The sequence below is a fragment of the Typopeltis vanoorti genome, chromosome 16 (genome assembly GCF_054136105.1).
Source record: "Typopeltis vanoorti isolate ZY-2024b chromosome 16, IOZ_Tvanoo_1.0, whole genome shotgun sequence".
NCBI classification, from domain to species: domain Eukaryota; kingdom Metazoa; phylum Arthropoda; class Arachnida; order Uropygi; family Thelyphonidae; genus Typopeltis; species Typopeltis vanoorti.
The window spans coordinates 104,264,340-104,288,496 of record NC_143564.1 but is presented as its reverse complement, the minus strand read 5'-3'; the positions used below and the strand labels follow the sequence as shown (position 1 = coordinate 104,288,496).

Sequence of the window (24,157 nt, the reverse complement as noted above, 5' to 3'; positions counted from 1 at the left end):
CGAACATTTCCCGTCTCCAGAAAGCGATTCCAAAGTCGCGAAATTACGCTTTGAGATACATGACACGCTTGAGCGACAACTTGCTGCGTTTGTCCAGCTTCTAATCGACCAATGGCTCCAAGCCATGGATTCCGGGATATCATGTTGCTCTGCCATTTTTAACAAAATAATGGATGGTAGGTGATACAGGTTTACAATTGAAGTGATAATTATGCACTGTGGAAGTGAGCGCAACAAGCCACGGTTTTATACCACCACATGCTAATACTGCTGTCACATTTCAACAAGTCTTAACATGATTTTGTACGCACTTGCGTGTTCTACACTTTTTATATTAAGAATATTTTAAAATAAATGTGTTACATTTGTAAATTATTTTTATAATTTACAATAAAACCAAAATATCCCCTAATTGTTTTGTGCAGTATATATAGAGAAGCAATGTCTAAGAGAAGGACAACAAGGTGGAGCAGATCAGAGATTAGGTTAAGCTTGTATATTAATGAAATTGTGATTTTTAAAGACTTACTCAGTTATCTAATGATGGAAGGTAGAGTGTTATTCGTTCATGAAAAGATGTCATTTTATAACAGCTTGGTCGGTTTCATACTGAGGCGGTACGGTTTTTTCTTCCCGCAAAACAGACTACCTGGAGAACGCATGTAATTAAGACAAAGTATACTGGCTTCTTAATCTGAGTTGCTTTGGCTGTATTTACAACAGCGCCACACATGTCAGGTGTGGCTACACATTAATTCTCTAGCTTCATCCCATAAATCTTCATCTGGATTTAAATAAGGTGACTTGCAATGTTATGGAGCTGATACTGTGCAAGATTGATCCCAAGAACAATGGACGAACAAGAACAAGAGCGACTTCTCTCCTTCATTGGTAATTCGTATTCTTGGGATTACTTTTTGCACACTATGAGCCCTATGACACTGTGATTTGTTGCAAATATCCTTAACGACAAGGAGCGTTCAGCATGGAGGATTGTGCCTATTCCACAGTGTCAACACAATGTTGCAGTTGAGCATAGGTTGAAATGGTTTCAGGGAATTGCATGTTCCTGTAGAATATGGCAAGCTGCTAGCTTGCCATATTACTCGTACACATGGCTGGTTCAGACTCGCGCAGTTTAGTCTATTATTTGGTTCTTTTAACGGTGACAAACCTGGAATTTCAATTCAGACTAGATAGCATTTTACCATTTTGCAAGTAGTAAGTAGTCTGTGTTCAAAGCAAGATTTTCGTTTTGTGTTGACAAAAATTGTGGTTACTAGAGACCGGAACAGGCCACCTGGCCTAAATTCCATGTTAGGAATAAGAATTGTACCAGACCTCTTAACCTTTGAGGTATTTGGTTTTCCAATTTTTTTTTCCTCGAAATTTCCGTTGGTCTTGAACATTTTTGCTGCTACATGCTTTCATGGTTTACTGTCTTGTAACTAGACTATTCTCTGCAAATCTTGTCTGTGAACTGTTAATAATATATACATACCGGTCACTGAATTAGAAACGTTTATGCAGTATATGCAAAATACTTGGTCTCGTGTCACGGAATCCCTGGAAGGTGAACCACGCTATGGACGGCCAGTTTCTGCACAGACAAATGAAAATGTGGTGAAAGCTAAGGAAATTATTGCCCATGACAAGCGAACAACCAGTAGGCTACTCGCTGTACAGCTTAGTGTCGGTAAGGAAACTGCCAGATTAATCTTGGCAAGAGATTTGCACAAGAGGATTTGTTCGAGGTTTGTGCCGCAAATGTTGACATACGAATAGAGAACATTGGATTGCATGTTGTCAAAACTTCATCCGTGCAGTTGATCAAGATCGTGATGTGTTGCAAAGAATTATGATGGAAGTTGTTTTGAGTTTGATACGGGAACGAAACGCTATAGCAGTGGTTCTTAACCTTTTAGTAGTTGCGGTCCCCTAGTTTTTAGTAACATAATAATAATTAAACTTTTTCTTTTTAAAAAAAAACAGTGGTATTATAATCAGTAAGTAAAACCACTATTTTTTTTTTTAAATTTAGGAAATCAAATGTCTTTGTTTGCTCATTTTATAACGGGTAAAATTTTAAGAAATAACAAATCAGTATTACAGCACTGAAAGTTTCGAAAACTTCAGAGAATCACTTCTATCAGATGTTCACACGTCCAGTAGGCAGATGTCACGAGTGGCAGTATTGCCAGCAGTGAAAAGTCGACTTGTGGCGCCACCACAAAAGAAACTACTGCATTAAACTGCATAATTCAGTTACTAATACAAAACGATACAAGTTTGAAACAAAGTAAAATAAAGAATAAAAAATAATTATTTTAAGAGATTTTAAAAACTAGAAACGTTCTATAAATTTTCCGCGGCCCACCAGTTAAGAATCACTGCGCTAGAGCATGGAACATTTTCTGCCCGGCAGAAAAAAGTCCGGTTGCAAAAATCACGTGTTAAGACAATGATCATTGTTTTCTTTCCACGCTGCTGAAATTATCCACCGCGAATTTGTTCCTGAGGGCGCCGTAATGAAGGAAGTTGCATTACTCCAAAATAATGCTGACATCTGTACGTCCGCATGCGACTGACACTGAGGATATATCGCCATCCCCATGAAGACATGGATCCTGCATGTCAGGTCGGAAATGTACAAGCTTGTGGTGGCTCAGTGATCGCCTGTGGTGTCTTCAGTTGGACCTCTTTGGGACCTTTGGTGCATGTACCAACGATTGAATGCATCCCAGTATACGTGAAACTCATGGCCACCCATTTATGTCCATCATACATCCCAATGGAGATCGCGTCTACCAGCAAGACATCTCACAGGTCCAGGCAAGCTACTGCTTGGTTCCAGGAGTATTTTGACTTTGAAATAACGAAGTGACCATCTAGAAGCCGGTATCCCAAAGATCGAAAATCTTTGTGATACCGTCAGCACTGTTTGGTCCCGTGTCCTCACCGCCGAACTTGAGTGAACTGTGGACAGGTCTGGAGGATGCGTGGATCGTCATACGTGACGCATTTTCGCAAGCTTGTGGAGTCCTTGCCTCGTGTGGTGGCAGTTATCATAGCCAGATAAGGTCCAACATGTTACTAGGTAGCTATCCCTAATTCAGTGACACTTCAGTGTATATATATACACGCACTTCAATAATTTGCTGTACTATACTATAGTAAAATATTATAGTAAATTACCATACTTAAATACAGTTGGTGTAAGCGAAGTATTCAAAGAATGTTTGACTTGTATTTTGTATTTACCTACAGTGACAAATTTGCATCGATAGGCAGTAATGGGTTGTGTTCTTAGTGTTTTAACACTGACATAACCAAACTTATAAATAAAAACATTTTATGAACGCGCATTCAGATAATTCGGAAAGTATTGAGAAAGTGAGTTGCAGCCTTGAAAAACAATTTGTGCTTCTTTTTTTTTTCCAGTTTTTGCTTCACTTGAAAATCGATGTATGATTTATTGTTTAAATATTAACCTATATAAATTTCGTGAATACGAAGTTTGAGCCGCTAAAAACAAAAAACTTCCGAGACACTGCTTAGGTAGCTTATACTGCTTGATTTATCATAAATCAGCGGTTATCTTTTGCCACCTGGACGGATAAAATTTATCCATACTAGTTTATCCAGTTGTCAGATCTTTATCTTAGTCATAACATTTGTCTAACTGCTCGAACATTTCTAGCGCACTGTTAAAGCGATGTGATATTTTGATTTCTTTGTATCAAATAATACCACCTGCATATCATTCCTGTTAATGCTAAAATAAATATTTTGACAAAATAGAGCCTGCAGTTTACGTGCGATTTGTTTTTATTTATGCTACATTACAGCTCTGTAGGTTGTTTCTTGCAGCTTGATGCAGTAAATACCAGTTGCGTCATCTAATGAAATATAGCCAAGACTTGAAGTGGGACTAGATGTTAGTCTCACTTCTTTCAGAGATCTTAAACCTTCTTAGTAGTCCTATACTTAGATGGACTAAGCATGTTACACAGTTGACATCCCAACCATTGAAATCGCTCAGTTATCAAGCACCAACACCCTTGTAAGTTTTACGATGGTATATTTTACGTACGTACTTACGTAGAGGGGGGGGGGGAATTAAACTGGAGGGCTATCCATTTACTTTGAATAGCTAGCACATACATACTAAAGAGAAGCCACAGAATTTTAAAGAGCTTGTATACTGAACTCATCTGATTATAATATCGTGTACTTCAGCGGGCAACCAACATCAACTTTACGTTCATGTCTACGAATTTGTACGGAAACGACAAGCGCGAGGTTTCAAACGGAAGACACTGTTTTTATGTAACTGTCAATTCACGTAATTTGATTGAAGCATGGAAAAGCAGTACTATGGCCAAATGAATTTAGTTCAATCTTTTACACGCACATTTCTAGAATGTGGATACAATCATATGCGAATTTTGTTACAACTCTACTGTACAATTTGGAGGTGGAATTATGGTTCAGGTAGTTAGCGACATCGATTTTCACTCTCTAAAAGGGCAACATACTACCATGCCTTTGAACAATATTTCACTTTACTCGTATCCAGCACTATGGCAGCCCCCTCCTCGATACAGTTGCTTTCTGGACAGAGCATCAGGATTTTTCTCACTTTTGAGACTAGCTAACTCGCTTAATCCTAATAAGGACTAACTCAGTTTAGTCCTTATTAGGATTTCTATTGCAGGCAGATGCCTGCAATGGTGTTAAGTCTTTCCAGCTAGCCAACCAACAGTATCGTCGCTGTTTTGTAATCATAACTAAAAGAACAATATTTCAGTGTATTTATGTCTGTATTTCAGTGCTTAGTGTATTTATGTCTGTTAACTGCATGTGTATTAATTTGCTTGTTTTTTGAGGAATTCCAAAATAATAATAATAATCCTTGATCGTAATTACAGTACGTTTAGTTGTATGGTTTATTATATTTTTTTTTCTCGTTAAAAAGAAATATTCTTCGCTTTGTCCCTGAAGAGGAACGAACTGGGAAAACATTAAACTCCGTCATTAAAAAAAGAAAAAGAAGCGCTTCTACAGCTCATTAGGTATCGAATATTATACCCTGGATTGGAAAGATCTGGGTTTGAACCCCGTCCAGGACGCGGAGAATTTTAATGGGGAATTTTTCAGCTGAAGATGGGTTACTTGTTTCAATACGGCGATAACAGGATTTTCGCTCCAAGAAATTGAGTTTTCATCCCGCATAAACTGCCAGAGTACATTCTGACAGACTTTACTATTATATGGTATTAACTACCCTGTCGTAATTGGTTTCATCAATTAAGCAAGTTTCATGACCGTGATAGGCCATGGAGCTTAATATGAAGGGGATGGTGAAGTTAAAAAAATGCAAAACGAAACAACCTTCTTTCGCAGACTACTTTCCTCTTGTACCAGGACTTCCGGTTTGCTTTGCGTTTATAAGCCTACTGTTTGCACTGGTATTAACTTCTCTTGTACCTTATCTCTCTCTCTCTCTGTTTTTTTTTTTTTTTCCAAGTTTTCATACTTATGAAAATTAATCTTTCTAATTGCAGCATATATATATATATTTTTTTTTCTTCCCTCCCTTCGCTGACTACATCTTGTCTCTTATCGCATTCTCTGTCTCTCGCGTGTTAAATAATTTTTGTCATTTCGATTCTCACATCGCGTTGATATGAAAGCGAAGTTAATTTGCTGTTGTAATTTCATAACAATTTTAATATCTTTCCCTTGGGTATTCGGCATCGCAGATGTCATTCATTTCGGTGTCATTCGGCACTGAATTAGTTTGTTAACTCAGTGGTTTGTTCGCGTCACTAGTCTACTGTTTTGTTTGGTGCTTTCGTGGCGCAGTAGAACTGCGCTTTAGTTCCATAAAACCCGACTTCGAATCTGTCAAGGACGCGAGGAACTAGACAAATCCATCTACAGTAGGTAACATGTTTAAAAAATGGAATTCTATGACTCAAGGTAGGAAGGAAGAGTTTGCCATCAATTATGTATTGTTACTTTTGGGGGGGGTGGATGATTTATGACGGCAGAGAGAGGGAGGCTAACAGCAAATACAGCACTTCAAAAAAACTGCAGTCCCCCCCCCTGCAAAGCATGAAATTGGTACAAAACAAAACAGACCTGGAGTTCCTTCTAGAGTTAAAACGAAACTTAAAACCATAACTCGAGACTGAACGATTAGTGAAAAAAGTATGAGCAGGTGAACCACATACTGATGTAAGCGTATAAGTCGATACAAGTAACGCGAAATCCCTCAGTCCTGTATTTAGTTGGCTTCCTCTAATTTTTGTCGCATGTGCAAGAAAAAAGAACCAGGTATATATTAAAAAAAAAAAAAGTCATGATTCTTCAGAGCTAAACAAATCAGTAATGATCCAAGTATCACTTATTCATGTTGTCATTAATTTTTGTTATCTTTTTCTTTCTCTCTTGGAATCGGGAATTTTCTTGTCCTGAAACGTAGGTAAACAGACGCAGTCGGTAGACAATACTAAAGTCTTTTGTCTCTGTTAATGCTAATCAATTCCACCGCCCTGACGTGTTCGCGTTCTTATCTGCTGAACCTATCGCTTGAATACAGGTAGTTTGAATTTATAACTCCTAACTCGTTCATCATAAAATTATTTTTAATTGTAGTCATTGACTTACTCCTCACCCAAATATAGTAGAAATGTACACCAGACCAGTCGCAAGAGCATCTTTTTAGCGACCAGATTCCTCTTGTCTCTGTTAATTATCAACATTTAGTTTTATATACAAAACATATCCCTGAGATGTTTATCTTTTAGGTGTTTTTACTAGGATATACATGGTGGCGATCTTAATTAGCACTTCACTGTATTTTCGCATTGTTCTGTAGTATTCATCCGCTCTTATTACATTCATTTTATTGGAAAAGGTAAGTAATCGATATTTGATTCTGTTAAAATTGCACCTTTCATATGTATATACTGTATATTCTGTAAGGATAAAAAAGAGAACGAATGCGCTATAATTCTATCTTGGAATAAGTCGTGGTCTATTCTTATTTTGCCCCCTTCTGATAACAAAGTTTAAAAAAACGTGCTTATCAAGTGCATCAGAGGATACTTTTGCTTAGAATGATTAGAACACTACCAGCATTACTGTTTCGTAAACAGTTATACGAGTCGTGTGAATTCTTGCATCAAAACCTAATTCTCATATCCTGTTGTCCGAAAAATCTGTCGATTCGCCACAGGGACTAGAAATGGATGTTTTATCGCCCTTCAGGTTTCAGGGTTTATCTGAGACTAAAATAAATATATTGATACTAGGAACTTTATCATACTGTTTCAGTTTTTGTTTGTAAGAATATACGCCTGCGAATAACATGAGAAGAAAAAAATAAATAAAAATAATTATAAGAGCGAATAATGGTGAATACTGCGATTTCTATTTAATATTAAACGTGTATATATTGCCTATATATTATCATGTATTTTTAGGAATCTGTTCAAATATTCATGCACGGTGATTAGTTTCTATGTAATACAGTTGACTATACTTGTGAACATGGGATTCCTAAGTGGATAATTTATGTTACCTTGAAAGTTGCTGGATATTTAATGTTTCCGTTCATTCGGTTGTAATTGCCATGTCGTTATATTTTGAAAATCGAACTAGGATAACTCGAAAACGTGTTATCATAAATACAGAGTAACAAATTTTGTTGTCCAGGTATAACTAACATCCGAAATTGTATCACTATGATCGAAATTAAACTTTATGATTATCTAGTCAGTGTTCTAAACGCTAATCTCCATATCATCCATCCTTCAGTCTCACTTTCGCTACTTGCAGAACTGTTCTTTTTTTTTTCTTTTTTTTTTTTTCGCGCAAAAAAGACTCTTCCTCCTTGGCCTTTTTATAATACTGTACTCAGCGTAATAGTCAAGACCAGTTCTCAGGCTGACACTTATCCTTAGCCTTTCTCAGCAGAAAATAACTTGGCATCCTTTTTCAGACAATACGTTACTGTTCTTCTGTCCAGTACTACCTTGTACAAATCTCAGATGCATCTAGCTTTGGAATACTACTCTCACATTTGGGGTAATGTATCTAAATTTCTCCACCAAAATTTTTCATGCTCTTAAAGAGGGTAGTTCGGTTAAGGGACGACTCCCCATCCTCTATCACATACTTCAGCCACCATCTCATAGACGATCAATTTATACATTCTCTTGTACAGATTTTTCCATAAGCGCTGCTCAGAAGAGCCTGACCTTCATCATGCTCCCCCTTTTTTTTTTCTCTAAAATATACAATAACACGAGCAACAGCTGCACACAACCCGTTTAAAGTTCAATAACTGAATCACTGAACCTCTACTCCTTTTCATCTTTCATTCCGTCTACCTCGTTTTTGTGGAACAGCCTTCCCCATGAAGTATTCCTCAGACTACAACTTCCAGTTCTTTTAAAAAGAATATCAAAAGATTGCTTTTCTCTTGACCCTTATACACACATAGCATTGATTTGCTATGGACTGCGGTATCGCATGCGGAGTGACACAAAAATCTTGTGTACTCCAGGAAATTTATAAAATAGATCATGATTATTTTGGGATCATAAGAAATTTTGAAGGATTGAGCTGGTTTGAAAGCGGTTCTGATATTGACATTTTACAAATATGAGCTGCACGTATTGGAGGTCCCTCCGATGTAAATTATAAAGATGGTGGCTACGTGCAGGTTTCTGGAAAAGAATAAATTAAACTCATTGGGTAATTTTGAAGGAATTGTTCCAAGAAAATATTAAATTCGTTTTTTTTTTTAGTTGCGTCACATAACAAAATTTGGGTCGCATATCGTGAAAGACGATACGAGACCCGATTTTTGAATGTGATGATTCCAAACTTTTGCGATTAGTGACGTGAACTAGCATTGTGTGTATCTCTAAATGTCTATACACACAGCTGAGGTGTCTAAAGTAGCTAATAAGATTACTTGGTTATTGAAACACGTTGACATGCAAAGATAGATAAGTTATCGTTCCTCTTTAAAAGACGTTGATAGTCCACATCTAGCTCAGATCTGCTCGCCTAGATTCCTTGGAAATGGGAAAGTAGTAGAAAATATTCATAGGCTAGTGACCAAGTAAGCGAGTACGGAATGCTTCCTATATTGATAGATCGAGTTTGAGTTGCAGAAGTTGGTTGATGGACGGAGAAGAGGGGGGATATGATAGAAGCATTTAAGTTACTAAAAGAAGTTTCATAGGATTGATGCAGGGGAAATATTTTAGTGCTTGGCTAGTGATGGAAGAACAAGGGGGTCAAAGTCCTTTGAAATTACGAGTGGTTAACAAGGGAGGATTAGATTATTTGGTTGGAGAGTGGTGAACGAGTGGAATGCGTTGCCAGAGTTATTTGAGTGCTTCATCTGTCAGTGTGTTCGATGAGAGGTATAATAGATATTGTGTGGATAGTTTGGATCTCTAGTGATGAATCTTCGGACTCCACGGAGATGCCCGTATTATAATTACTGTGCTATGCCTTTTTACTGATTAAAAGTGACGAAAGTTTCTATGTCTAAAGTAACCTGAACTTTTGGATCCAGATTATTTAGGAAACATACAGAAGTGTTAGTATATTTTAGCATATGTATCTAAATAATGAATAGATTGTTCTTGTGCCGCCACCACATGCATAGTTTCAAAAGAAACTTTTTCCGAACTTGGAGAAATTAGTTTGAAATAGCTGAACATGTGTATGTTAGCACTGTTAATAAAATATACAATTTCACGTATATTATAGTACTTTTATGATTTTATCTGCGAATTCTTTATACTTTTCAGTTTTACTATTCTCCCCAAAATGTTTGAACGATTTCCAGATTTGAATTTGATTGTAGTTATGCTTAAATAACTAGGGTTTGAGGCCAGTATATAATGTCAATTGCTTATGTTCACCGACTGTGTTAGAGTTGCCGTGAGTAACGTATTTCCAGGTCTCTAGTTCTATTCTAATGTGATTTTTCGAAGCCTTCATCTTTTTTAACACGTACTTAATTTGAAAATTTTGGAAAAATTGCTGTTAAGTACTAGAATGCAGATCAACTTTTGTCCAGTGCTTTAACAAATTTTACACGAAGTCCAATATACTGTGATGATAGAAGTACTTTCTTGGATTAGTTCTCGTAAATGAGTGTCAAATTTTCTATCGGGTTCCAATTATCGTAACAAAGGTTTTGGTGGGTTCTTGAAGTAGTGCTTTCATTTGTGAGCGCGCTTAATTTTTAAGCGCGCTCACAAATAAAAAATGAAAAAAAAAAGCAGTTTTAAACTTAACAATGCAGGTTCCTTCACGAGGTTAAGATATGTTAATTAAACTGCCGCCTAGTAAACAAATCGAGATAACATTCAGTGGATGCGCTTAATATCATGAAGGGACGAAGATTAACATTGCTGCTGGATTAATATTGTTCAATTTAGAAAAGATAAATATTTACAAAATTTTTTCTTTAATCTTAAGATTGTTTTATCAAACAGGTTCATTTTCGAATTATTTCATGCGACGGGTCGACCGACATCCTACGGCTGTTTTCTTGAGAATGCACAAAGTTCTAAATTTGAATAAGTTTAAATTCTTTTATTGTGTAATTCACTTTTCCGTAACTTGTGAAACTGCTTTAAATAAAGCACGTGCACTTAAATTTTACTGTAAGTACCAAGTTAAAGAACTGACGAGCGTCAAATTGTTTTCCTAGCGATAGAGTAATTTTGATCGTCTCTTTCTCATTGTGTACAAATGAGTAAACATCAATTCTTAAATATACTTATTGTTTTCAGTTAGTATTTGACTAACAGACATTGCGGATTTTGATGTTAATATTGAATTATGCATTATATATAACGTCCTTGGTCTTTATATCCATTTAATTCTGTTTGTTTTATTTTAAATGTTGTGGAACCGGTGTGACTTGTTATTCCGCATTTTGGCTTTTGTGAAGATTCTTAAAACATTCATTACATTAACTAAATATGCTACTTGAAAGAGACAAATTCGATCTATAATCATTATATATTTGTCAATAGGTGCAAAGAATGGCTGTGGGTGCGTTTTTATACACATATTGTCCATTAAATTTTTTTTGTATACAAAAAAATAATGACTTATATATAATTAAGCTTTTAAACTCGCTGTATATATAATTGCTATAAATTGATAAATTCTCTAAATGCATCATTTTCGGATTATCGATTATGTATGGGATTATACTTGATCTTGAATACCGTCGTTACTTAAAATAGCTTTAGCTCTTATTTCCCAAAAATAAACTGAAGAGAATACACGATTCGTTAGTACTGCAGTCGGCTTCCGCAAATGGTGACGAAAACTTTCTGTAATTTCGTATCAATTAATAACAAATTAAGCATACAAGAAATGCTCAAAAGGACACTAAATTACATACCCGCCGTTTTGAGATAAATGAAGTATGTCACCTCCTTAAGTGGGAATAACTTCTGTGGATGTATCTGCGTTTGTTACCGATGGTGTTTTAAGAGACATTCATGGAGTTGAATCCTCTTGTATATAATGCAGAAATATCGATATTCAAGAAGTACATTATTATTATTATTATTGTTATTATTATTACGGGCAACTCCAAGGAGTCCTTAGACTCATCGAGGGAGGCCCTAACATCATGTCAAGAACAACCTATTCAGCATTCACACAGTATCTATCATACTTCGCCTTGAATTCATTCACGGTCATGGCACCCACAGCAGACTCTGGCAGCTTATTCCACTCATTCACCACTCTCCAAGTAATAAAGCTAGCTCTAACACCCTTCCTAACCACACTCTTGCCCAGTTTCCATGGATGGCCCCTAGTACTCCCACCACCAGTCCTGTTCTCAAAAATATCTTCTGAATTAATCTTATAGAAACCCTTCAGTAATTTGAATGTCTCACTCATATCCCCCCCCCTCTTCCGCCTATCAACCAATTTCTGTAGCCCACAAATCTTCAACCTGTTCTCATAAGGTTCATTCCATAGACCTGCTATCATCTTGGTCACTCGTCTCTGGATCTGCTCCACCTTCTCTCCATCAAGAAGAAACCCTGGCACCCAAATCTGGGCACAATAGTCTAGATGGGATCTTATCAAGGCTCGATACAGAGGAACAATAACTTGCTTGTCTCTGCTCATCAAAGTATTCTTCAGTAACTAAATGATTTGATGGGCTGATTTAGTCACTTTTGCAATGTGCCCCCCCTAAACTTCAACTCCCTATCCACTAACACTTCCAAATCCTCTTCAATCTCCTGGAGTACAGCTCCACCAATGTGGTATACTGCTGCTAATCTTTTCACCCCAAAATACATAACCTTACATTTTGCCACATTAAATTGACATCCATTCTCCTTAGCCCAGTCCTCCAAACTATCCAAATCATCCTGTAAAATTTTGACATCCTGTGCAGTTCACTATTGTGCTACTCAAATTTGCATTATCAGCAAACAAATGAACAGTTCCTCTCAGATCCTTTCCTATATCGTTAATGAACAAATTAAACAGTAGTGGTTCAAGAACAGAACCCTGCTGCACACCATTAGTCACAGGCCATCTTTTTGACTCTACTCCTGAATAAACTACTCTCTGATATCTCTCCATCAACTACCCTCCTATCCATCTCACCAACCCTATATCCATACCCATATGATGCAGTTTACTGATTAGAATTCAGTGTGGTATCATATCAAAGGCCTTAGCAAGGTCCAGCAGAGTCACTGTAAACCCATCAACCTTATCCAGTTCAGCCATCACTGTGTTATAAAATGTGAGCAAGTTACTGAGGCATGATCTACCCTTCACAAAACCATGTTGCCCCCACCCCCATACGGTATCCCATTTTCATCTATCCAATCCTGTATTTTTCTCTTGACTAATTTCTCCAAGCCCTTTGACAACAATTCCTGATATGCTAATCGGTCAGTAATTTACAACAGCAGTCTTGGAGCCTCCTTTATTCAGTGGAACTATTTTCCCCTCTTTCCACCCCCTTGGGACTAACCCAGACCCGAGACTCAAATTAAACAAAATGGTCAAGGGCACTAACAATTCTTTAGCCACTTCACGTATGACATGAGCTGGTATACCATCCAATCCCATGGATGTATTCACATTGAGGTTTTGTAATAGACTATTCACCTCCACTGCATTCACCACAATTCCCATATAAGCTGTTGGTTCCTTCATTCCTGCAATATCACCACCTGGATGATATATTCTTGCAAAGTGCTCACTCAGTAATTCCACTATATCAACTGATTCGGTTACCTCCCTACCATCGGCATTCTTTAAAATCATTCTGCCATATATATTTTTTCTTTTACTTGCAACATATTGAAAAAAACTGTTTGGAATTCTCTTTAGCCTGCATGGCTAATTTTCTTTCATAATCCACTTTTGCTTTTCTTACCACACTCGTTACCTTCTGGCCTGTGCTATATACCGTTCATGTGCCTGCAGGTCACCTTTCTCCTTAAATTCCCTTGACAGTTGTTTCTTTTTTTGCAACTTAAGCTTAGGGGTATTATTCATCCATTTAACCTCTACTTGATTTACTATCTGGACTCTAGACATACAGTCAGCCATTACCTCCTTCAAACGCTCCTTTACCGCTTCCCATGCACTATCAACTCTTGCAGTTTTACATGCCTGGCATTGAACCAAGCAATCTCCTAAGCTTGTCATACTTACCAACCTGGTAATTCCACATGTATCCTGTCTTAATTGAAAATTCCACACATTTAGCCACCTCCCAGGTCAAGACCTATGATCACTCTCACCAATTGGTGGCAACGTTGTCATATTCATTACAGCCAAATTCTCGGATGCAATTACTAGGTCAAGCACTCTCTGACCCCCAGTATTTTCCATTATATGCTGTCGCAGATAGTTATTCCTTAATAACTGCATAAAATCCAATTCCTTCCAGTCACTGTTACCATGGTTGAAATTCCCCATAATAATTACCCTCCTTCCACTCATTGCTTCTATTTGCTTATGTATACTATCTCCACCATCTATTCCATCACCTGGTCTATAGCAGCACCCAACTGTATATTTTGTTCTGCTAGTCACAATCTCACACTAAATAGCCTCAAATGTGCTCTTTTCTCTATCCCACAGTTCTACTTCTATTCTCCTTGGCTGCAGTTCATCAGCTATCATCAATAACACTCCTTTCACCTTTTTATTCTCTCTGTCCCTTCTGAACACACTAAACACACTATACCCCTCACATTCTATCTCACTAGCTATATCATCTTCTGTCAGCCACGTTTCACTAATGCCAATAACCTGTGGCCTGGAAGAGCCAACCAAGGTAAAAAAATTCTTCCTTCTTGTTCCTAATACTCCTGGCTTTAGTATATATGAAATGCAGAAACCTGTTAGTCCCACCTCTATCCTGATGCCTTATACTAACTATCCCATTCTGATTTGTTGTCCTTCTTACTTGCTCGGGCATATTATACACATTTATAAACTCAACTACCTCCATAAAGTTTGCATATCTACTTCCCCCCCCCCCTCCCCTTAATAACTCTAGTTTCCCTGATTCTACACATCCACTTCATTCAAGAAGAAACCCTGGCACCCAAATTTTTTCCAGTCTCTGCACACCAAATCCATTCAGATGCAAACCATCCATCTTATATAAATCCTTTCGCCCATCAAACTCACTCACATCACTCCTCTTGCATAACCTGTGCATAGTCATTTGCAATTATGGCCCTTCTTCTCAACTCTTCTGTCATATCATACCGTATCAACAGACTCACTATCTTAACTGTCTCTCTTTTCTTTTGCTACCTCTAGTAAATCCTTCAGGTCCCCTCTCATAGCAAATTTATCACCTTTTAAATCATTTGTTTCTGCCACTACTATCATATCGGTAAATAAGATTTTAACAAACTCTCGTCTATTCCACCTCTTACTAAAGAATCGCCGTCCAATAATTGCTCCTTCATTTTTCTTGCACTCCCGATCGTACTCTTATTTTCTTATCATACATTTGTATTTCATTAGCTGATGCGCAGGGTAAACAATTTTGCAAATGCTCAAGCTGCTACATCTCCCTCTAATCACTCAGCGCAACCATGCAATCTCACTCATTGAAACTAACTCTTCATTTTTTTTATATATTAAACCTTCACCCTCACTTTCAACACCACTCTCAAAGCTATCTGGTACTACATCGCAAATTCCAGAGCCAATTAAATTGAATAAGTTATGATTTCCACGAATTATTGTTGAAAAGAACTTTCCAGGAAAGTAATGGAAGGAATGCAATGCTAACCCTGGATGTTGTCAAATTGGAGGTCTTTCTGCATAGTTTGATTGAAACAAGTTCTTAAACAAGTTGCCAGTACTAGGACTGAATTTTGAAAAAAAAAAAAAAAATCATTGTCTATTGTATTAATCGGTGCATATGTTTCATAATTATGACCTTGCCAGTCTACATTCACAGAATTTTCCATTAAGTATCACTTTGAAAGTGGTGAATTTTCCCAAGTTACACAGTGCAATTTCGACTGTTGCTACACCCATAACCTTCCTAAATTCCAAAATGTTGTCATTTAGTGATTATTTGTAAAACTTTTGTTAGTGTTCAAATGTTCATAAAATGTTTTCTTTAATAGGGTTATATTAATATGCAATGATATAAAAAATTATTTTAAGGCAGATTTGTAAGCAGCAATATTTAAATTATTCTTGTTTATGGATGCACCATTCTGCCATTGTGTTCGCAATATTCTATTTACTGAAGCCTACAAAATCTCTACTGCTCGGATTTCATTAACACAAATGGGTGGCTTTAAGTGCCATATTCCTTTGTCTTATACCTGAAAATTACACTGTCCCCATTAAACTTTTTCTTAATTCTTCATGAACAATTCTCCTACTGCTTACATAGATAATTGTAAAACTTCCTTCCATGATGTCTGTTCTGTATGGTCTGTTTTCTCTTCTTCAGCATTTTTTGTTCTTAGGTGATTTTTCTCACTTGATGTGAGATTTACACATTGCTTTCTGGGGACTTTAGGCAAGCTGAAGTAGCTTGTTTGGTCTCTACAACAGAGTTACCAGAGTAACTAATGGTTAATCAGCTCAGTCCTATGAAATGTAGGTCAGATTTAGCACTGATTAGTTTCAAATTAGTATCTTCATTGTTTGCATTATCTACTATGTTTTGTATTAGTTTTGCTGAAGTTTTTCTTTTTTTGCTCTTGTTTTGTTTCATTCTTTGTCAGTTAAATGTCATTTTCTCTCCAATTTTCTTGGAAACTGTTACATGTCATATTAAATATCTTAGGTTGTTTATTTTCATGTTGTAATAAATTTCATGTAAAAAAATTCAACATTTGGATTTCATGCATGTACTATTGAATAGTCTGCAGCCCCACACTTTAAATATTCTTTGAATTTCTATATAATTATTAATTCATACCCAGCAACACTTGTATTATTTAACACTGTTTTCTTCATACCTACCATTGCTGTAATAACAGTACTGAAAAATCTGGATGCATTTTTTCTTGTACTATTATCAAACATATCCCTGTAAACTTCGAACTGTATCCTCATTAAGGAATGTGTTCTTTCAGTAATTTTTTTTTACATCTAGTTTGAGATCACCCTGCTGCAAGCATAAATTCTTTGATTTACTATATAATTATTAATTCATACCCAGCAACACTTGTATTATTTAGCACTGTTTTCTTCATACCTACCATTGCTGTAATAACAGTGACAGAGAGAATAAAATGGGGGGGGGGAGTGTTATTGATGATAGCTGAGGAGAATTGAAGTTGTATTGCAGGATAGTGAAAAGAGCTCATTTGAGGCTATTTGGTGTGAGATTGAGACTGGCAGAACAAAATATATAGTTGAGTGCTGCTATAGACTAGGTGATGGAGATAGTATGCATAAACAAATTGATGAAATGAGTGGAAGGAGGGGAATTATTATGGGGGATTTCAACTATCGTAACATTGATTGGAAGGAGGAGAGGACATATGTGAGGAAGGAAATGGATTTTATTCAATTATCTAAGACAGCATGTAATTGAAAATACTAGGGGTTTGAGAGTGCTTGACATGGTAATAGCATCTGAGAATTTGACTGTAATGAATATGACCATGTTGCCACCTATTGGTGAGAGTGATGATAAGGTCTTGACTTGGGAGGTGGCTAAAGGTGTGGAATTTTCGATTAAGACGGTATATGTGGAATTACCGTGATGGCAAGTATGACAAGCTTAGGAGATTGCTTGGATCAGTGCCATGCCATGTAAAACTGCAAGGGCTGGATGTCGATAGAGCATGGGAAGTGGTCAAGGAGCATTTACAGGAGGTTATGGCAAATTGTATACCTAGGGTCTGAATAGTAAAACAAGTAGGGGTTAAATGGATGAATAACACCATTAAGCTCAAGCTGCAAAAAAAGAAACAACTGTGGAGGGAATTTAAAGAGAAAGGTGGTGACCTGCAGGCACACGAACAGTATAAAGCGCAGGCCAGAAGGGTAACGAGTGTGGTAAAAAAAAAAGCAAAAACGGATTATGAAAGGAAACTAGCTATGCAAGCTCAAGAGAATCCCAAACATTCTTTCAATATGCTGCAAGCAAAAAAAACTGTACACGGCAGAATGATTTTAAGGAATGACGATGGTAAGGAGGCCACTGAATCATGGTCGATATAGTGAAATTACTGAGCGAGCACTTCACAAGAGTATATCATCCAGGTGGTGACATTGAAAAAATGAAGGAACCATTAGTTTATACGGGAATTGTGATGAATGAAGTGGAGGTGAATAGTCTATTACAGAACCTTAATGTGAATACATCTGTGGGATTGGATGGTATACTGGCACGGGTTTTACGTGAAGCGGCTAAAGAATTATCAGTGCCCTCGACCATGTTGTTTAATCTGAGTCTTGGGTCTGGTTTAGTCGCGAAGGTATGGAAAGAGGGGAAAATAGTTCCACTGCATAAAGGAGGATCCAAGACTACTGTTGCAAATTACTGACCGATCAGCATATCAGGAGTCGTTGTCAAGGTCTTGGAGAAAGTAGTCAGGGGAAAAATACAGGAATGGATTGATGAAAATGAGATACTGTACGGGGGACAGCATGGCTTTGTGAAGGGTAGATCATGCATCAGTAACTTGCTCATATATAACACAGTATATATGACACAGTAACGGCTGAACTGGATAAGGGAAATGGGTTTACAGTGATACCGTTGGACCTGGCTAAGGCATTTGACAGGATACCACACATGGAATTCTAATCCGTAAACTACAACATATGGGAATGGATATAGGGTTGGTGAGATGGATAGGTGGGTGGTTGATGGAGAGATATCAGAGTAATTTATTCAGGAGTAGAGTCCAAAAGATGGCCTGTGACTAGTGGTGTGCCACAGGGTTCTGTTCTGGGACCATTGCTGTTTAATTTGTTCATTAATGATATAGGGAAGGATCTAAGCGGAACAGTACATTTGTTCGCTGATGATGCAAAGTTAGGTAGGGCAATAGTGAATGCAGAAGATGTCAAAATCTTGCAGGAAGACTTGGATAGATTGGAGTTCTGGGCTAAGGAAAATGGATGTCAATTTAATGTGCCAAAGTGTAAAGTTATTCATTTTGGGGTGAAAATATTAGAAGCAGTATATGACATTGGTGGAACTGTACTCCAGGAGATTGAGGCCAGGGACTGGGGAGTGTTGGTGGATAGGGAGATGAAGTTTAGGGGGCACATTGCAAAAGTGGCTAAATCAGCTCATCAACTCACTTGGTTGTTGAAAAATACTTTGAGCCGAGACAAGCAAGTTATTGTACCTCTGTACCGAGCCTTGATAAGACCTCATCTCAACTACTGTGCCCAGATTTGTTCACCTAGGTTTCTTCTTGATGGGGAGGAGGTGGAGAGGATCCAGAGGCGAGTGACAAAGATGATAGCAGGTCTATGGAATGAACCTTATGAGAACAGGTTGGAGATTTGTGGGTTGCAGAAATTAGTTGATAGGCGGAAAAAGGGAGATATGATTGAGACATTCAAATTGCTAAAGGGTTTCTATAGGATTAATTCAGAGGATATTTTTGAGATCAGCACTGGTGGTAGGAGAACTAGGGGACATCTATGGAAGCTGGACAAGAGTGTGGTTAGCAAGGGTGTTAGAGCCTGGTTCTTTACTTTTAGAGTGGTAAATGAGTGGAATTAGCTGCCAGAGTCTGTTGTGGGTGCTATGACAGTGAATGCGTTCAAGGCAAGGTATGATAGATACTGTGAGAATGTTGAATAGTTGTGTGGACATGATGTTTAGGGCCTCCCTCAATAAGGACTCCCTGGAGTCGCCCGTAATAATAATAAATATCTCTAAACTGAACTGCTCTTTTTTTTTTTTTCTGTATTTCTCTCATATGTAATTTGTTTTATCTAGGTTTCATTACAGCCATTTCTAATTAGTTCCTCTTTATGAAGGAAAAAAAAGTAAAACTAAAATGAGCATTGGCTTCAGGTGGCACAAGGGTTGAATTTTCCTTGTCTATAAACTCTGTTACAACAACCATCAGGGGGAAAAAAAAGGCTTCAGTAGAATATCTTCAAATAGAACTCTCTCAAGACTAATAGCAGAATGTCTGAAAAGACTTCAAGAGTGAAGATCTCATTAGTTCAAAATAATATTGGGAAAAAATTCAAGTATACAATATATAAATTCTTATATATGGAAAATTACTTCTGCATTGATTCAACCTGCTGATAGCCTCAATGCTAACCAGTTTAGGTATTGATTCTTTCCATAATGCATAGCAATGTACTTGTCCAAAAGGGAGGTGTGCTGTGTGCTATGTGATGCTGAAGCAGTTGATGTGAAATCAGTCTCTCAAACCAATTCTTGTGGGTTCAAATTCTACCATAGGCAATATAATTCTAATTCCTTGTAGAAAAGTAGTTATGAGAAGATCCTACCACTCTTTTAGTAGAGACTTCACTCTCTGAGACCTATGAAGTATGGGAGTGACCATACGGCATCTAAAGAGATGGCACTGTGACAAAAAAAAACAAAAAAACTTGAGGATACTTCATGTGCAAACTTTGCTTACACATAGCAGAGGATTAAACAAGAATATAATTTCTTAAGTATAATTTACCTTGTAATCAAGGGAAAAGGGGTTAGAATTTCTACAAATATATAATTTCTCTGATCAGTATCAGTAATGCTGAATATTTTTATTTTGTAGCACTATTATTATAAGCAGATCAAGTCTAACGAAGATGTACAGTTGATAAAACCTGCAGTTAAGTTAGGATGGATTCAAGGAGTATTGGTAAGTGGGTACATTTTCGTATTGATTTTGTAGTCTTAAATGCTTACTTTATGGCAGGGCATGATATAAGCATAAAGCACATCTAGAAATTTCTATATAATAAAAAAAATAAAATAAAATAAAAAAATTCTATAAACAACTTTGAACAAGTAATAAAGTTATAACCATTTCAATATGTACTCTATTCATCTAGGTACGATGTCTTTTAAACATATGGGGAGTAATGCTGTTTTTAAGGCTGTCTTGGGTTATTGGACAAGCAGGTATTGGTAAGTACATAACAAACTTGAATTTCACAAAAAAAAAAAAAAAAAAATATGAAGAGACATGGCAGATAAATTTGCAACATCAAATATGTGTGTATATGAACATCAAACTATAAAGACTTTGATAGTATAAACTACATTAAAGCCAATAGAAGCCACCCACAGCATACTGGAGATTTCAGTTACCTGAGTCATTCTTATTGACTTCTTGATAAGGTGCTAAACCTTTAGGTGATGGATGGGAAAATGCTGAGTAGATCTAAACAATGATTTTTGGAGGAGGGGAATAATTTTCCTCAGTCCTGAAGTAAATTACACAACTCACTTGAGTGAGTAATCTACCTCACATTAATAATTAATCCTGTCAAGTTTTTTTCCAAATTATCAGGTCTCTAATATTGTTAAATTCAGTCTGTATCAATATGCAAAATGCTTCAATCCACTTAGCTCTTCATCTTCTGCTTGGTCTTTTTTCCCATGGTATCAATACCCATTCCTCTCTCCTTTTTAAATTATCACCTTAAATTAGATCTGCTTATACATTCTTGAATGCACTTTCTTTTCAGATATCGTTATTGATAATGATTGTACACCATTGTTATTTGTCTAGTTTCCTAATTTTCCTCAAAAGTCTTATCTATAGTCTCTAATCTTCTGAACTGCATTATTTCTAACCAAATTTCAGATCCACAAGTTAAAATCAGTTTAAATGCTATCTTGTATGCTAATAGTTTGTTTTTGATTTCTTTTTCTGTTTAAATTTATTCTGCTGGCTTCCCATCATACCAGCTTTGTTTATTCTGTTACCTATTTCCATATTTAATATCATCTTTACTAAAAGTAGTGCGTAAATGACTTAAGTTTTATTCTGTGGGGTTCTCTGTTGAAAATTCAGTTGATATTTTCCATTGCTATCTATTTTCCTAGTTTGTTTTTCTTGCTTAATTTCATGCCAAATTCATTACAGCAGTTAGTCATGAAGACTTACTTTGTGGATTTATATCGAAGTATATAACGCTGAACTTAACATTTCATATGTTTATCAGTTTGATGCCACTTTTCTTAATGTGATCCTTATTGATAATGAATAACAGTGGAAATGATTTTGCATCCTTCTTACACTTGATTTTACATAAAAAAAAAAATCAAGCCACCCTCCTCTGTCCTTCAGCCCAAACTACTGAATTGCAGCTTAGAAATTCAGAAGTTTGGGCTGACAGTTACAGGTGGAAACAAAAAATTGGGTGGCTGTATCGGAGCATGGCCGGAGGAGGAGTTTTACGTGAATACGTCATGCCAGCAGATTATATATGTATTGGGAAGTGTAAATAAATAAAAAAAAAAAAACAAGTTTAATAATCATTATAATTTTATTTATCATAGGTCTGTGGTAAGAGAAGTAAGATACAAACGGTAGACAAGATACATCCAAGTTTCTGGCAAAAGTCAAATCAATACAAGTGTTACCTAGCATGGTCGCTGTGGTCTTGAATGTAAGTGAGATTAAACTCGCGTTTCATAAAGTCCTGCAGTGATCATTTTTGTGACACATAGACACTGAAGTCACCAGTGATGGGTGTATGCAGGTCTGTCTCGATACAGGGGATTATTTTCTTTATGCTTTTTGAGTATTGCAGTAGGGATCGATAGATACAACATTCTGTCGCTGACGATGAAGCATTCGGATGAATGTACACAGCTTAGAGGACAAATTTAGATACACCGTTGATCGTTACGTCGTCCAGGCATATATCTCCCACTGATGGTTCTTTGACTCTAAACTTACAACTGACATCAATGGTAACGATACGTTGACAATTGGTGAAACTGTTGAGGTTCCTGTATATGGTGACTCCACTGACGGTGCATTTGGACGATGATGACGAAGTTGATGGTTGATTGTGTCTCCTTTCTATGGTTGTATTCTTACATGCCTTAAGTTCGAAACCAGATATATTCACAGGTGTGACTATATCTGGTTTCCATCCATCCAGGTTTCACTGACCAAGTAGTCAGATCTGTTAATAATGGACTGTTTCGATATCTTCGGCGGGCTCCACCAAACTCTGTGTGTTGATCGCCGAGACAAGACTCCCTGCCGTGAGTTTTTGGCGTTGTCATGATCATCATCTACTTTTAATATCTGGATCCCCTCTGTGATCACAGAAACTGTCAACTCGCTTAACCAGCATCGGCAAGTGGTTTCTTCATTCTCTCGTATTCGTCACATATCTCCCTGACAGTGGGTGCTGAATTTCCATAACCATGATAAAATTTATAATCATCTCTCTCATTAGTCAAATACTGCCTATTGATAGAAGTGACTCTGTTCAGTGCAACGTACACCAGTTGATTTTGTTGAGACTTGTCGCAAAGCGTCACAAATCGCAAGGACACAAATCGAAAGTGCATCCTTGCGATTTGTGAATCGTTATGGCACAAGCGGGCTTGCTGACCTCCAATGCTCTTATATTGTCATCGATCTTCCGAAATCCACATCCATTTTGTTTAATCCATCTTCTGAAGCAGTGCCATAGTCGCTTACGTCATTTATCTCCATGGGTTCATGAGCCGCTGCTTCCCATTTCTTTCACTCTGGATACTTCCTTATTCGTTCAGACATTGGGATATTATTGGAATGCTGACGAGCTGCTCTTTCTTGTCATATGCATTCGCCATATTTCTGGGTAGCTTTCTGGCGAGTATAGGCAGACAGTTTAGAAATTTCACATTGTGAAATTTCTAAAATTTTTCAATTTCAATCCACATTTTCTTCAACATTGGATTGAAATTTAAGAATTATGCATTAAATCGATAGATCTCGACGAGATCTGTTGATTGAGACTAAAATGAGTGTCGTACCACGACAGAGTGAGAAGTTATACTGAGTGGAAGTTTCCGAAGTGCAGCAGATCGTACACAAAATGGCAGAGCCCCCATCCCCAACCATGGGGCATGGCACGCTATCTGAAGGTCGCTGACAAATTTTTATTCCCCCCAGTATCGAACGATATAAGTTTGGTTTGGCTACCTTTTAATACTTTAGAAATTATTAAGCCAAACCCTATTGAATGACTTCATTACACAACATTTTGTCCCATACCCCCTAGTACTGTTCTGAATTTAAAGACATATTCACGTCAAAACTGTATCTTCACTACAGCCATTCCAGAGTGAAAGATCATGCCATCAATACAGAACCACTGGATCACCCTCTTAAATAGATCACTACAACTGTAGTGATGCAGCACTACAAGTAGTGCTATATCACCATACCAAAATTCTAGGAGACCATTTTGAGACCTTCAGCAGGAAGCTATCCATCATAACATGCAATAAATGATCAGAGAAGTTGGCAAACTCAATCACAAACAACAGGAGGAAGATAGCCTGGTGAAGGCATCAGTTTCGGACAAGATCCAGAGTAAATCATCAGCTTCTCTAAATCTTTCCATAGCCTGTGTTTAAAGGTAAACAAGTTTGCAGTCTGCTATAGAA

The 24,157-nt window shown here is 37.1% G+C and overlaps 1 protein-coding gene across 3 annotated transcripts in view; it reads left to right on the top strand.

Annotated features, from left to right (window-relative positions):
* Window positions 1-24,157, top strand: part of LOC150098232 (solute carrier family 12 member 2-like) — a 571,711-nt gene that overhangs the window by 103,248 nt on the left and 444,306 nt on the right. For all 3 annotated transcript variants that reach the window (XM_090406235.1, XM_090406234.1, XM_090406233.1), the window contains exons 2-3: window positions 20,307-20,393; window positions 20,587-20,662. In XM_090406235.1, coding sequence (XP_090262361.1) covers window positions 20,307-20,393; window positions 20,587-20,662 — 163 coding nt within the window. The remainder of the gene's footprint in view (window positions 1-20,306; window positions 20,394-20,586; window positions 20,663-24,157) is intronic.